The sequence below is a fragment of the Entelurus aequoreus genome, linkage group LG09 (genome assembly GCF_033978785.1).
Source record: "Entelurus aequoreus isolate RoL-2023_Sb linkage group LG09, RoL_Eaeq_v1.1, whole genome shotgun sequence".
In the NCBI taxonomy this organism is placed as follows: Eukaryota; Metazoa; Chordata; class Actinopteri; order Syngnathiformes; family Syngnathidae; genus Entelurus; species Entelurus aequoreus.
Genome location: NC_084739.1, coordinates 47,195,087 through 47,211,939, shown reverse-complemented (window position 1 = coordinate 47,211,939; position 16,853 = coordinate 47,195,087). Strand labels below are relative to the sequence as shown.

The 16,853-nt window shown below is 38.3% G+C and overlaps 1 protein-coding gene across 14 annotated transcripts in view; it reads right to left on the bottom strand.

Annotated features, from left to right (window-relative positions):
- Nucleotides 1–16,853, bottom strand: part of LOC133657486 (regulating synaptic membrane exocytosis protein 1-like) — a 273,490-nt gene that overhangs the window by 50,039 nt on the left and 206,598 nt on the right. For 12 of the 14 annotated variants that reach the window (XM_062058859.1, XM_062058865.1, XM_062058868.1 and 9 more), the window contains 6 exons: nt 14,013–14,128; nt 13,803–13,933; nt 13,451–13,622; nt 9,718–9,871; nt 9,395–9,448; nt 3,279–3,441 (listed from right to left, as the gene is read on the bottom strand). In XM_062058859.1, the coding sequence (XP_061914843.1) occupies nt 3,279–3,441; nt 9,395–9,448; nt 9,718–9,871; nt 13,451–13,622; nt 13,803–13,933; nt 14,013–14,128 (790 nt within the window). The remainder of the gene's footprint in view (nt 1–3,278; nt 3,442–9,394; nt 9,449–9,717; nt 9,872–13,450; nt 13,623–13,802; nt 13,934–14,012; nt 14,129–16,853) is intronic. The other 2 variants (XM_062058860.1, XM_062058866.1) reach the window with 2 other exon arrangements.

The following is a 16,853-nucleotide window of genomic DNA, read 5'->3' as shown; positions in this document are numbered from 1 at the left end:
TACGATTCATCAAATGTTTCTAGTTTCTCATAACATGTCTGAAAAGGAGTAGGAAGAACAGAGCTTATTTAATCCTACCCCTTTTTGTTTCACAGCAATTTCTAACATATTTGTTTGTACTCAATCTGTAACACAACAATGGATAAATAAATGATTAAGTAAATAAACAAATAGATGAATGAGCAAGTAAATAAATATTAATTACATAGATAAACAATTAATACAATTCTTATAAATAAATATTCAAGTATGTTTTGATTCACATAAAAACAGGACTATCTAATTTTTCAATAAGTTTAAACATGTTTATCAGGATTCTTTATCTTTGTACTTTGTAAACACTTTTGAGTTTGAACCGTTTCTTAAAATGGAACATATAAGTACATTGTTTCCTAAACTGGATCATATTAGCACTTTGTTTGACTTCTTTGCTTAATCCTCTCCATAATGTAGTTTTGCATACTGAATAACTTTTATTTATAAATTTCCAATCTGCTCTTAAAAAACTATTTTTAAATCATTTTAGAAAATTGTGGAAGTAAGAAAACTGGTCTATACTTTATAAGTGTTTGTCTCCAGTATAATACACATTTTGCTATTTTCATTTTCTTTGGGAATTTGTTTGAAATTATATATATATATATATATATATATATATATATATATATATATATATATATATATATATATATATATATATATATATATATATATATATATATATTTTATGCGAAGGTTTTGAAATCTCTTCAAAAACCTTTTTTATTGTTTTCATATAAATTTCGTTACAAGTCGAAATAGTTACGAAATAGTTATTAAAGTTTTCAACATTTTGTTTATACTGGTCATTTTTTATGTTTCCGTCTGAAGTATTGAGGGTAATCCTTAACACCATTTTTAATGATGCTATTTATGATGTTCCATGTTGCTTTTATCTTGTTTTTGTTTCTGATTAATTGACTGTAATATTCTTTCCTACATGTTCGTAAGATGGTGGTTAGCTTGCTCTTGTATGATTTGTACTTATTTTCTATCTCTATAGATATTTGTGTTATAAATATTCTATATAATGTATTTTTCTTGTAACACACATTTTTCAGTTCATTTGTCATCTATTGTTGATTCATCTTCTTCTGCTTGTATTAAGTTGTTTCCATGGACGATATGTGTCATAAAGTATCATGAACGTATTGAAAAAATGTCTATATGCATCATCTACATTATTTCAGATCATTCTTAAAAGCTTTTATACTTTTCTGTGCATAGTCTTTGAAGTGTCTTTTTGTCATCCTTGTTCCTCTTTCTGTATTTTCCGTCATAGATCACTTCATTGTATCTATGAAGTCATCAATTATATTTTGCTTATTTGGGTTCAAAAGCTCAATGTTGAAGTCACCACATAGGAAAATTTCCTTTGACTAATTTCAGTGAATGTTACCTTCAATACTTGACTTAGGTATACAACGGATCAATATGGTTTTGCTATTTTTCATGACATATTTCAATGATTATACATTGTAATATATTATCAATAACAAATTAAATGTTTTTCCACCACTTTGTAGTTCAGAATCTTCATCACATACACATCTACTCCTACCCCGTACTTGTACTAGTTGTGTTGACATAGGTTACTTCATATCTTAGCTTATATTTTTTTGTTTTACAGACCTATTTTCAAGTCAGTTTTTTGCTCCCTTTAAAAACAGCTTATTTTGAGAGGCAAAGTTGTTTGATGCAAATGAACCTCTCCTCACCATGCCCCCTCACGCCGATGAGCTTTCGCCTCTAACAGTTAGCTTTTTTTGTATTTTTACCTTTCTTCATTATATTGTGCACAATGTACATCAGTGACCGCCATAGGCCAACTGTTTTGATAACCTACTGTTATTACTTACCGTTTCATTGTCTCCTCCATTGCCATAAATAGTAGTCACTGAGCCTGCCATCAAAAGTATTTTTTCGGAAAATCCATCTTTTTATGAAAGTTTGTGAGTGAAAGTAAGACTCTTAATTGGCACTCATTCAGAGCTTCTTCTTCACAGTTAAGGCACATTTCCGTAAAACAAAAAAGCCAGACACTTCTTACTTCTTCAGATAAGACTGGAGGTTTAAATACTGTCTCGGGTAATACAACCAAGATAGCATTTTCGTTCTTCAAGTTTAATCTTGGACATTTTGTCGTCTAAATTAGTTGCGCGCGCATAACTAAAAATGGCAAGGCAGTCTGCGTAAATTTATACCATATATGGATAATCAGCTGACGATGTTCCCAATTGTTGACGTCAGCATTTGTGCACATTCCAAACGGACTGTTTGGAGGTAAATACAAAAGCAAGATTGTTTTATAAATATCTCCTTAATGCCTCCATGCTTTGATTTTAAATTTTCGGGAGTTATGCAAAACCCAAAGAAAAGTTGGTTTTGCATGATAGGGCCCCTTTAAACAAGTCAACTCTCTTTGCAGTGCAAAGTGCAATGCAGTTGTTATGTCATCATCTTGTAAAGACCACACAGATCCATCACTGTTTCTATTAAATACAATTACACTCAGCTATAAATAATATTTATGTATGGCATTCATGTGCAAAGCACATACCTTTTACATGATATGTCATAAAATATATAGTATAGATTAATAGAATCAATTAGCATGTTAAGTTGGTGTGAATTTAAGCAAGGTGTGTTTTGATGCGGCACGACGGAGTGACGTCAGACAGCAACTAGAGACCTGTCAGTGGATGCTATCTTGCTTCAGAGAAACTTAATGTATTATTATATTACTTAAATTGTTTACTTTCTTTGTGGATTAATATTGCCCTGTGAATCGGTTGATGAAGCGCGGTAGCTGCGGTCGTGAATGAAATGCATTCACTTTAAACTGACACTATTAGAAATATTGTCTTACAAACATTTAGTGGACTTGCTTCCTTTTTTGTGATTATTCCAAGATGATTATCAGATCCTACACGTGTCTTTTTAATGCGAAGCAGTGGCACCTGAAGTGAATGTGACAGCGTGTTATAATTATGACAGTCAGCTGAATAACAAAAAAATATTGATAGATGTATAATTTGTCCAGAATCTTAACAGTCTTTCTGGACCAACCTAATAAGGGACCGAGGTTGGGCCTTGACTGCTAGTTGAGGTGTTGAAGGGGGGTCTTGTCCGAGGCACCATTGGAGCTCGAACCACCACTGAGTGTGATGCTGTTTTATTGTTGCTATATACGTCATTGTTTTCCCCTTGTGTCACATTCTAGTCATTGAGCCCCTCACCTTTGTGCAGGGACGTTGGCTGGTCGGGACCGCATGGATCCCTGCTCTTCACGGTGTGGGGAGACTGAGCGGGAACGGATATGATGTGAGGGCGTTCTCTGAAGCTCAGGCACCGCCAGGGTGGCTGTGGGCTCCCGCTGTCGCTCCCTGCCACGCCCCTCTGCTGTTCGGTGCCAGTGAATGCGTACAGATATACACAACACACACACAAACACAACTAAGGTGAACAAACATGTCAAATACTGTGTTTCAAGCATTTTTAGAGTGATACACACATAGTTTTAAAATCAAAGTCACGACTTGTTTGGGTAATATATGGACACCTAACCATTGCACCTGCAGCAGGGGTGTCCAAACTATGACCCGCCCATGGTGCAAACAAAGAAAAAACAACACATCAAGTTTACATAAATTGGCCACACATTCTCACCTGTCCACTGGACTAGGTGGAAATTATAAAAAATCTCTAAGCACCATGCCCAATTTGAAATTACACCCATCTAAATCTACTACAAAGCACGTTGGGTAACATGCAAAGCACTGTCTCGCCACACTTCCCCACGTTTGGTTCATTTTATCCGTGTTTGATGTTTCTGATTGATTACAAAACATTAGGGAGGTCATCAGGAAAGTCAATAAGATAGCAGTCGAAGTTTCACATACTCTTAATATTCAATGTTTTATCATTTATCATTCATATTTGAGTGCCGTCACAGTCTTATTGGGGGGTTGTTATTAATAGTTAAAAGTTATGTGTTGTTGTTCAGTCTGTTAGCTATAGCTTGCCTTAAATAATGGAGTATCTTTGATCATATGCTGATAATATTGTAAATCCTACATCTTTTATTAATATAGAAATTATCATAATTACGTTATGATCCTCGCTCTACTGCTTAGCAAGAAAATGTGTTTGTGTGTGCGCCTGTGTGCGTGTACGTGTGCGAGCACACCAGTCCGTATGACAAGGTATTGGCGATTTCCCCCTAAAATTGGACAGGTTGTACTGTATTTTTACGTTGGGCAAACTTCCCTCGTCAATTTGGTATGATATTAAAGGCCTACTGAAACCCACTACTACCGACCACGCAGTCTGATAGTTTAAACATCAATGATGAAATCTTAACATTGCAACACATGCCAATACGGCCGGGTTAGATTAGGAAAGTGCAATTTTAAATTTCCCGCGAAATATCCTGCTGAAAACGTCTCGGTATGATGACGTTTGCGCGTGACGTCACGGATTGTAGAGGACATTTTGGGACACGATTGTGGCCAGCTATTAAGTCGTCTGTTTTCAACGCAAAATTCCACAGTATTCTGGACATCTGTGTTGGTGAATCTTTTGCAATGTGTTTAATGAACAAAGAAGACAGCAAAGAAGAAATCTGTAGGTGTGATCGGTGTATTAGCGGCCGGCTGGACTCTTACCAGGAGGACTTTGAGTTGGATAACAGACGCGCTACCGTGAGTAAGCAGCTTTGGCTTCCAGACATTTGATTGCTTGCCCGTACGTGCGTGCCGCTATGTGCATGTCACGTACGTAACTTTGAGGAAATATATGTGCTGTATGAACTTTACGGAGGTGAACGGTACTTTGGGCTGTGGGATTGAGTGTGTTGTGCGGGTGTTTGAGTTGTATTGGTGGGTTATATGGACGGGAGGGGGGAGGTGTTTGTTATGCGGATTAATTTGTGGCATATTAAATATAAGCCTGGTTGTTTTGTGGCTAATAGAGTATATATATGTCTTGTGTTTATTTACTATTTTAGTCATTCTCAGCTGAATATCAGGTCCCACCCGCCTCTCACAGCATCTTCCCTATCTGAATCGCTTCCACTGCCCTCTAATCCTTCACTCTCACTTTCCTCATCCACGAATCTTTCATCCTCGCTCAAATTAATGGGGTAATCGTCGCTTTCTCGGTCCGAATCGCTCTCGCTGCTGGGGGCCATGATTGAAAACAATGTGCAGATGTGAGGAGCTCTACAGCCTGTGACGTCACACGCTACTTCCTGTACAGGCAAGGCTTTTTTATCAGCGACCAAAAGTTGCGAATTTTATCGTCGATGTTCTCTACTAAATCCTTTCAGCAAAAATATGGCAATATCGCGAAATGATCAAGTATGACACATAGAATGGACCTGCTATCCCCGTTTAAATAAGAAAATCTCATTTCAGTAGGCCTTTAATATGTAGACTTAAATCATTGTGATCCCCGATCACGTGTGTAAACAGCTGTGATCAGCACACACACACAAACTCTCACAGTTCAACACACTGATTTGGAAAGACTAATAAGAAAGAAACAGATGTTTTGTACTCAAAATTTAATAATATTACCGTAACTCTCTTTACACAGTTCTGATGGTAGTGTAGTATTTTAATAATTTAATTCATTTAAATAGGATAGACTTTTACACACTAAACTCATACATTTAGAGATTAATGTATAGATACTAGATATATAGATAGCATGGACCCCAACCAAATAATTTTAGCCAAATGTGGCTCCTGAGTCAACAAGTTTGGACACCCCTGAACATACAGAAAGTGAAAAATAACTTTGGCTCTCCCTTTACAGAAATTAAGTCCACCTTCCATTTTTCTCTGATCATCCACTAGCTTTAGCTCATACGTATCAAACGGTGTTTGATGATGGGTTTGGTGAAGGTTATAAGCAAGTTGCATCAAACTAATGTAACCAAGCTTTTACAGTAAGACATTTCCCAAACTCTAGTCTACTGGTCGGTAGAAAGTTAAAATAATCCATCCATCCATTTTCTACTGCTTGTCTCTTTCGGAGTCGCGGGGGTTGCTGGAGTCTATCTCAGCTGCATTCGGGCGGAAGGCGGGGTAAACCCTGGACAAGTCACCACCTCAAAATAATATTCCAAATTATCCATAGAGAAACATTTGCTTGAATGTTTCAAGATTAAAGTTCTACATGGCATGATTCACTTTCACTTAATACTATCAAATACAAAACAAAAACATATTTTTTTATAAATAATTACATGCACCTGGGTATAGGTTGATTGGCAACACTAAATTGGCCCTAGTGTGTAAATGTGAGTGTGAATATTGTATATGTGTGTTGGCCCTTCGATGAGGTGGGGACTTGTCCAGGGTGTGGATGGATGGATGATTGGATACATTTCCTGGCCTAAAATAAGTGTACTGTATATTAATTGTGTCAAGCTATTAAACCCTCAAAAAACATGCCGTATGTATGGAACTATGCTATCAAAAACTTGGCACTGCTGAAACAACTAAAACAAGCATTGGCTAAGGAAGCATTGAGAATTCCATGTTCATCACTGTGCCCTGTATTTTTTCAAATATATTAAATACATGAAGTGAAGTGAATTATATAGCACTTTTCTCTAGTGACTCAAAGCGCTTTACATAGTGAATCCCAATATCTAAGTTACATTTAAACCAGTGTGGGTGGCACTGGGAGCAGGTGGGTTAAGTGTCTTGCCCAAGGACACAACGGCAGTGACTAGGATGGCGGAAGTGGGAATCCAACCTGGAACCCTCAAGTTGCTGGGACAGCCACTCTACCAACCGAGCTATGCCGCCCCCACATATTTCTTTGTTGTTGCAGCAGAACATTTTGCAAAGATAAAAATAGAGATAAAGACAGTGATCGGCTTTGAAGGGATATGTTCATCCTTGCTGGGCTTTGTTTTGATCCCAAGGTCTTTGGCTTCAATTCTAACGGTGCAGTACCTCAAAGCTCTCACTTGAGTACTTTCACCATTTTTCACTTCCCCTTCATACCTACCCAGGCACACCAGATGGTTTGGTTTGCAAATAATTGTTTCATGAACCCATCTGGGAAAGAGTTGATCGGAGCTGTTTGGAAAACGACAATAACTTTCAGAAAAAAGTTGGAAGGACAATGTTGGTTCTGCTTTGTCGTGTTTGACAGGCATAATAGATAAATAAGTATGCATGTAAATATGCCAAAATTTAAGAAAGTATACTGCAATATTCTTGCTTAGCCAGTTAGAGATAGCGCAAATAAAATACACTTTGTTTTATCACAAAAAGTCCCAAGTGTTGTTGTTTTTTTCTTCTTTTAATGAACAAATATGACACACGGCTGGTTTGGTAATATTTACAGTATACTGATCCTTTGGTAGATTTTGTTTAGCTTGTTTTTACTTAGATTCTGCTTCCGGGTGGCTGTTGGTCAGCTTCATAAGGTTAAATTAACCTTATTCCTTCCATGAATATAACACATGTGTGTTGGTTCAGGTCTTGTGGTAAGTTTTTTAGTCACATTTTGACTGTTAGGTCCAGAAGTACAGTACAATAATTGGACATTATATTTGCTTAATAAACAGTGGATTTTGAATAAGATAGATTACTTGATACTATTTGGACAATTGACATCATTCTATTTCTTGGATGAAAATAATTTGCAATCAGTGACCAAAGTCCGGGAACCATTGATATCACCATAGTCAAGACTTTCCTCTCAGGGGAAGCTTTATTTCAGTTGTTCCTTATTTGATCTAAAATTTTATTTATAATAACTAAAATCCTGCTCTATCGTGTACACATATTTTCAAGAACGAGAGGTTGTCATTACTATTTTTTAATGTAACCATTAAATTTTACATTTTCGTTTCTTTACTGTAGAAAGCTTCCCTATACTTTTTAAAGTCAAATACATCCAATAATCTTTTTAATGACAAAGTCATTTTAAGCCAAGACAGCTACTCACGATGAGTCAAAAATAAGCAGCAAGTTAAAGTGGCTACAGTGAGGGTCCAGCGAAGCATCTCTATTAAGCAAACTCAGCATGTGGGGATGTTCTTAGTCTCCAGAGAGTCACTGACTGAAAATTACCCCCATCTGAGTGTTAAAAGGTTCAATTTCCAATAGTGTAACTAGTCCAAATACTATTGGTCCGCTTAAAATATAAGTATTCTGCATAAAATGTCTGTAATTACAATTGTAATTATTAGGGGTGTCCCAATCCGACATTGACATCAGTCCGCTATCAGTAAAAAACAAACATCGGATTGGTTTGCATCTAAAATATTTCCTATAAGCTCCAATACACGCAATCCTTTACTTGTGCAAAGTTTGACAGCCAGTTAAAAACTAAATATCATGCGATGAGGTGGCGACTTGTCCAGGGTGTACCCCGCCTTCCGCCCGAATGCAGCTGAGATAGGCTCCAAAGCCCCACGCGACCCCGAAAGCGACAAGCGGTAGGCAATGGATGGATGGATTGCAGTGGAGTCATTTACAAAAAGGTAAACATGGCAGGCTAAAGGCTACTAGGAGCTAGCAGCTACACAACAGCTAAGCACACAATAGCACAAAAGGTAGAAATACATAATAAGTGTCCTTCATGCAACAATATTGGCGTCTAAAACACATTTGTCAAAAGAAACAAATATCAAATAATTATGGTTGCATCTTACTAACAAAGTCTCCAAGGCAGAAGCGCATTAGGAAGTATCCAGTAACCAACGTGTCCGGATCATTTAAATTACTGCCTTGTAATCTTAACCTCATGAATTATTGTGGCCACTTGGTGTCATTAAAAAACAAGTACCACTCCACTTTGACTTAAAGACAGCATACATCCATTCCAGACGGTTTATAAGTCGGGTTAGTGTTTTTCTTAGCTACCAGTGTTATTTTTTGAGTAATTTCACCTGATCAACCCTTTTGTAACGTGACACGCTACAAAAATATCAAAGTATGTATGATTTGTGCTGATATTATATCGGATCAATACTGGTATCAGCCAATACCCAAGGCTGCAAAATCAGTACACTATAGTAAAAAGATTGTAACGGGACACCCCGAGTAATTACCAGATGGTAAGTGACACATTTTTGAGAAACATCTTAAATGAAACCTAAAATCATGACTTGGCTGTTGTATTTAAAATCCATTGCAGTGGTGTATAAAAGCACTTATTTTTTACTATCCAAATATTTATGGACATCTATTAATTATGAATTGATAAGATCAATTAAAAAGTAAATAGGAAACAATATCAACAGTACAATAAAAACATATTTAAAGTACACCAGAAATTCAACAGAAGTCTGAAACATGGCATAGAGGAAAGGGTCCCCACCCACCTTTAGACACTACTGCTGTACCCTCATATTCAGGCTCTGTTACACGCTGAGAACCTATATAGTAACACACACACGCACACACAAATGCACACACACGCACACACACAGTCCCACACAGGCATGCACACATTCCAGTAAAAATCAAAAGTATAAAGGAAGGGAAGTGAAAGCAGACGTTAACATTGACGTATACAAAATATAAAGCTAATGACTCGACAGACTCTTTCCCAGTACACAAACTCACACATTGAACATTTGACAGAGCCTAAAATAACCACTCGTAATTTGGCACGTGCGGCACACACAGACACTCTGATACTTACGCTGCAGCTTCCTGCAAGGATTGTCTGTGTGTATGTGTCGACGAGACAGGTACGGTGAGGGTCGTGGAAGGGGTATGGATGAGACATCGTGGGTTTGGAGTGGATACCAGTGTGGCTTGTCGTCCAGCAAGGCTGTCTCCAGCTCAATAAGGATCTGTCAAGTAAACGTTCTCACTGTAAAATACTAATTTCAAAAATCAATCAAGCTTATTAGTTAATCAGTTGGTTCATGTCATCGTGTGGTTAGTTCAGGGGATCCGGCCTTCATCCTTATTAGCGCTACTTTGACAAAAATAATTAGTTATTTGTGTGATTTTTATATGATAGGCAACAATTGAATTGTACTTTATCGACAAAGCATCGGGGGGATTCCTTATTTGATGCCCGAACCACCTCATCTGGCTCCCCTCTTGATGTGGAGGAGCAGCTGCTTTACTTTGAGCTCCTCCCGAATGACAGCAATTCTCACCCTATCTCTAAGTTTAATGTAAAATGTTATTTAAAAAAACCCCAATGTAAATCCATCCATTTTGTACCGCTTGTCCCTTTCGGGGGAAGTCTATCTCAGCTGCATTCGGGCGGAAGGCAGGGCACACCCTGGACAAGTCGCCACCTCATCGCAGGGCCAACACAGATAGACAGACAACATTCACACTCACATTCACACACTAGGGCCAATTTAGTGTTGCCAATCAACCTATCCCCAGGTGCATGTCTTTGGAGGTGGGAGGAAGCCGGAGTACCCGGAGGGAACCCACGCAGTCACAGGGAAAACATGCAAACTCCACACAGAAAGATCTCGAGCCCGGGATTGAACTCAGGACGTTCGTATTGTGAAGCACATGCACAAACCCCTGTACCGCCGTGCTGCCCAAATAAAGTAAATATATTTCTTAAATAAAACTATATGCTGCTTAACCTCTGGTTGGTTGTTACTAACTTGCATGCTGTTTAAGGTCACACAATCCACCATCATGGGCAATAGAAGAAACGCGGCAGGAAGCAGTGTGCTTTGTTCAACTTTTCCAGCCACATAATTTCCTTTTCCAAATCAAATTTGTATTTCTGCAGCCTTTCTGCAGCTTTTTCAATTCGAGAAAGCTTAGGTTGTTGCTTATATTCGTAGCATCCGTCTGTCCCTGTTAGCCATACTGAGCCAAATGTTCTGTTGAAATGGTCACGTGTGAGGTGTCTGTCAGCTCATTGATCCCGGAGCAGGTAAGGGCTGCTGCTTTACCGTAAAATGCAATAATTTCATTGACAGTTCAAATACTGTTTTGATTTGCACGGTAGTACGGGACAAAGTGTGTCCCTTTACACATTGATAATGGACACGTACTTTTGTTGCTAAATACGGCACCGTTAAGTTTTTCAAGGGACGGTTGGCAAACCTGGCTAGCATAGTTTGTTGTCCTCTATTTGCTGTTTATGCAGCATTCATGCTAGCAGCGCCACACTCACGTTCATGTTTTGCTTTAAGATGCTATTTTAAACTTGATTTGCAGCCATACTAAAAAAGTTTGTTGCTGCAATAATAACTAATTACCTCAGTTTTATGTAAAGTTCCATCAGAGTTTGTTTTGAAGGGCACAGAGAAAACCACACTAACTATCATATCATATCTGTGCAATGCGTCCCACCTTCTGGCGGTCGAAACAAACACTGTGATTTATATTCAATTGGCAGTTTTTTATTTATTTATTAATCACATGCGGTGATATTTAAAGTGCTGGTTTGGAGATAAGAGCTGTCTCTCGGCTAATTGTTGTGCTTCATGTTGCAAGCAAAAATTTTAGTTACAAGCATCCCCGTCATTAGTCGGAATAGCAAATGTCACAGTGAACCTCATAAGATCCGTTTAAAACATCTGGTCTTACTTGCTATCAATAGCTTAAAGCAAGAGAAATCTTTTTTTTCCAACCATGGGAAGGAAGAAAGTGAATGTGAAGGACAGTGGGGAAAAGAAGAAGCGGATACCCATTGAATTAAAGAAATAAATCAATCAATCAAAAACATGACTGAGTGTGTCGCCAAATGGACAAAGCAATTCCAGCGTATCACTGCTTGTCTGTGTTATACTGAAGCAGAATGAGTCTTTAACGCCAGCCAAGAATGTCAAAATAATAGGTAAACTGCGGACATTTTTCAATGAAAATATAGAAAAGCTGCTGATGGTGTGTTTGACGAAGAAGCAGCTGGAAAGAGGTACCGTAGAAGTCCACTCTTCAAGCTAAATGCTGTACATTATTATTACAGTACCTGAAGTGGCAAGATATAGAAGCTATTGGATATAGAGAACATACAAACCCTTTATTTATTAACTCAAAAATATGGACATTTATTAGCAAATGAAAGTATGTACAAAGCAAACTATAACATGCTACCCAAGAATGTACAACAATTATTTTCAACAAAAGAGAAAAAATATAACCTGATGGAAAATTGTAACTTTAAAACATTTGCATGCATGTACAACACTTAGTACTTTTAGCATGTCAGTATGTGGAGTTAAATTATGGAAGTGAAAAAATGTACTAATATGATCCAGTTTAGGAACATGTTCAAACTACTAGTGTTTGCAAAGTACAAGGAAGAAGTACAATGGTAAATATTCTGAACTTGACGAAAAAAAGATAATCTCATCATCAATGACTTACCTATTAAAAAAAAAAAAATTGGATTTTGACTGCATTGATTTGAAATGTGTACATACAGAGTACAGGGAGTGAACATATGTGTTAGTAATTAATCAAAAGTGGAAAAAGGTAGGATTAAATAAGTGTTGCTTCTTCTTACTCTTTTTTAGACATGTTTTATATGTATATATGTTTAAATAAACCAACTAACCAACATTACTTCATACAACAACTGTAGTTGTTAGTACATTATATTGTATTGTTTTTAAAGAATATTTCTTAAAAGGCATGTTACATGCTAAAATTGTGTTTTGGGGTTCCAAGCACCAATAGAATAAATACATTGATTTCAATTGGGTGACGTTGATTTGAGGTACAAGTGTTTTGAGTCAAATGCTTCGTCACAGAACCAATTAAGCTTGTAAGTAAGTAAGAGGTATGACTGTACAAGGGTAAAACACACAGAAAAGGGAAATATGTGTTCTTGTCGCACATAAGAAATGTGGATGACACTGATCCAACAAAAGTGCAATTCCCTTTCAACAGTGCTTCCAATTTGGGAGAGCAGATTGCAGATTTTAAGTATGATGCTGGCTACCCAGCTTGAGGAAAAAAAATAAAACAATATTTTTTAAATCTGCTTAAATGACTTTAGTTATGTTTAAAAGCAAAATGAATACAGTTTTAGTGTGAGTGAGTAAACAGTCTGCAGAGTGAGCAGAAAAGTACACAAAATATGGTACAATAATCTGTGTTTCAGATAGTAAAGAAGGCCACGACTGTAATAACGTTCTCTGAGAGAAGACTCACTGTGCCACATCTTGAAACCCCTTACCACAAAAATGCATGTCAAAAAAACCTTTAGAAATGTAAACTACACTGCAGTATAAAAGGTAATAATGTCCCTCAAAAAGCCATGCTACTTGTGAATGCAGTATACATTTTGCACGACAACGTTTTGTAAATGTAAAATTATACTGTGAGCAACTCAAGCAAACAGAATAAATGCTAGAGTTTTTTGCTTATAGTATGTCAACTTTAAATCTTAACAAACAAAAAACAGAAAGTGTGTATGTTTATACAGTATGTGTACTTACTTCTCCTATAAATATGCTGTCCTCTTCTGGTGACCTGGGCTGGTCCCACACAGTCAGCTCCAGCATATGATTGCGGAAATCCCTACGATGGATGTGAGTGTAGACGAATGTTTGGTTCCACTTGGGCTCGCAGGTCTTCTTCACCGCTTTTGTCCTGCGCTTGCTCTTGTCACTATTTTAAGCACAGACAGACACAGCCATGTAAATATAGAGATGTTTTGTACACAGCCACTTCCCAGTTTCATTCCAAGGACAGGAGCAAACCCCTGGAGCAAAAATGTCAATATCACATATAAAAAATGCTGCAGGTAGTTTGATACCTTCCCCTCTAAAGTGCAACAAACAGCTGTACCTGCGGTCAGGAAGGAAGTACATTTTAACGTAGGGGCTTCTGGGACGTCCATCCGGCCGAAGAGAGAGTTCTAGCGCCTGTAGCACGTTGACTATTAGCTGGTGACCTACTTTGTCGTACCACAGCTTCACCTGCAGGAGAAACACAAACACATCTGATGCAAAGCCTTCGACTTAATAAATAGAAAACAGCAGAAGAACAGACACTCACAGAAAGTTTTCCTGGCATTAGCCGTGGAGCGTCTAGAACCATTCCAGGACTGGTGGGGGATAAAAGATTGAGGGATGGTCTCTCCATCTTCTGGGACTCAAATGAACTTGAACCTGCTATAAATTGAAAATAAAAAGAATTGTGAAATCTCAAGAGTGTCAAATGTAAAAAAGATGATCATATGAAGTACACAAGTTTTTAATTGCCTTTTTTTCCAAAGTATTTGATCTAAAAAAAATGTTTTCAGTGCCATACTGAGTAAAATGGCTCAGTTTTGGAATTACTTGACAATGGGGACTGGGTTTGAGGTTTGGACAAAGCTTTTGTTTTCTGGACATCTGCATAGAGTCGTAGACGATCGACACTCACAAAAAAGAAAGGGCAAAAATATGTATAATTATGACATAAAATGCAATTCATACTTTAAAACGTTAAAACGCATGTTAACCATCCCATTCCTAACCCATAGGGTTCAATATGATGTTGGTCCACCTTTTGCAGCTATTACAGCTTCAACTGTGGGGCGGCATGGCGTAGTGGGTAGAGCAACCGTGCTAGAAACCTGAGGTTTGCAGGTTCGCTCCCCGCCTCTTACCATCCAAAACAAAAAAATCGCTGCCGTTGTGTCCTTGGGCGGGACACTTCACCCTTGCCACTCACACCGGTGAATTGAATGATGAATGATAGGTGGTGGTCGGAGGGGCCGTTGGCGCAAATTGCAGCCACGCTTCCGTCAGTCTACCCCAGGGCAGCTGTGGCTATGAAAGTAGCTTACCACCACCAGGTGTGAATGAATGATGGGTTCTACATGTAAAGCGACTTTGGGTACTTAGAAAAGCGCTATATAAATCCCAGGTATTATTATTATTAACTCTTCTGGGAAGGCTGTCCACAAGGTTGCGGAGTGTGTTTATAGGAATTTTTGACCATTCTTCCAAAAGCACATTGGTGAAGTCACAAACTGACTGGCTCTCAGTCTCCGTTCTAACTCATCCCAAAAGTGTTCTATCGGGTTCAGGTCAGGACTCTGTGCAGGCCAGTCTAGTTCATCTACACCAGACTCTGTCATCCATGTCTTTATGGACCTTGCTTTGTGCACTGGTGCACAGTCATGTTGGAAGGGGCCCGTTCCAAACACAAGGTTGGGATCATGGAATTGTCCAAAATGCTTTGGTATCCTGGAGCCTTCAAAGTTCCTTTCACTGGAACTAAGGGGCAAAGCTCAACTCCTGAAAAAAAACCCCACACCATAATTCCTCTTCCACCAAATTTCACACAGCACAATGCAGTCCGAAATGTACCGTTCTCCTGGCACTCCAAACCCAGACTCGTCCATCAGATTGCCAGATGGAAAAGCGTGATTCATCAGTCCAGAGAACGCGTCTCCACTGCTCTAGAGTCCAGTGGTGACGTGCTTTACACCACTGCATCCAACGCTTTGCATTGGACTTGGTGATATATGGCTTAGAAGCAGCTGCTCGGCCAATGAAACCTATTCCATGAAGCTCTCTGCGTACTGTACGTGGGCTAATTAGAAGGTCACATGAAGTTTGGAGCTCTGTAACAACTGACTGTGCAGAATGTCGGCGACCTCTTTGCACTATGTGCTTCAGCAGCCGCTGACCCCTCTCTGTCAGTTCAGGTGGCCTACCACTTCGTGGCTGAGATGCTGTAGTTCCCAAACTCTTCCATTTTTATTATAATAAAGCCGACAGCTGACTTTGGAATATTTAGGAGTGAGGAAATTTCACGACTGGATTTGTTGCACCGGTGGCATCCTATGACATTTCCACGCTGGAAATCACTGACTCCTGAGAGCGGCCCATTCTTTCACAAATGTTTGTAGAAACAGTCTCCATGCCTAAGTGCTTGATTTTATACACCTGTGGTGATTAGGACAAGTGATTAGGACACCTGATTCTGATCATTTGGATGGGTGGCCAAATACTTTTGGCAATATAGTGTATATATATATATATATATATATATATATATATATGTTTTATGAAAAAAATAACTTTTAAACTAGACTATTGATTCTCAAACTGTGGTATGAGGGCTCCAGGTAGTGGTACACCTAAGTGTTACTGATCAGTTTGTGTAATGTTACAGTGGCCAAAAATATTAAACATACTTGTTAAATAAAACCTTTGCCTTGTTTTTAAATTAATACTTAGGCCTACCATGCTACTGTGTCTGTACTGTTTCAATGTTGGTCATTATGGTGCTACTTTGAGAGTCAAGTGTTTTCTGAGGTGGTTCTTGGTGAAAAAAGTTTGAAAACCACTGATACGAGACTGAAAGTGACATGATTGATTAAAAAAACACTTACTGTTAAACACAAATGTGTATGTATTCACTTCAGAAGGACAAGAGAAGCTGCGGAGTTGACTTTAAACATTGTGTACACAGCATCTTGTCTTTGTGCAGTTTTATACGTAGCTTGTCTGCTTGAAAATGGAAAGAAGCTTGTAAAAAATGTTCGGGTGTGTCCTGGGTTATTTGTGTCAGAGCCCTATTAAATACACACTGTTTGTCAATGCTCTTATGTAAAGGTTGGTATAAAAGCTCATTAGGGCAGATAACCATTTAGGGTCAGGTCCAGAATTATCTTGAAATAAAAAATAATGAACTACCGGTATACTGTACGTATAGGAAAATGAAGGCCCTGCACAGGATCGCACAATCAAGAATTCAACTAAAACTTAGGGGAAGATGTGGTTTGAGGGTCTTACAAAAACTGTCATTGTTTGTCATGTCACGTGAGTCATATTGCAAAAGTTAGCTCAGAGAGCATCTAAAGTATCGTGTGTGTTGTGTAACACGTGTTCACATGCGCTT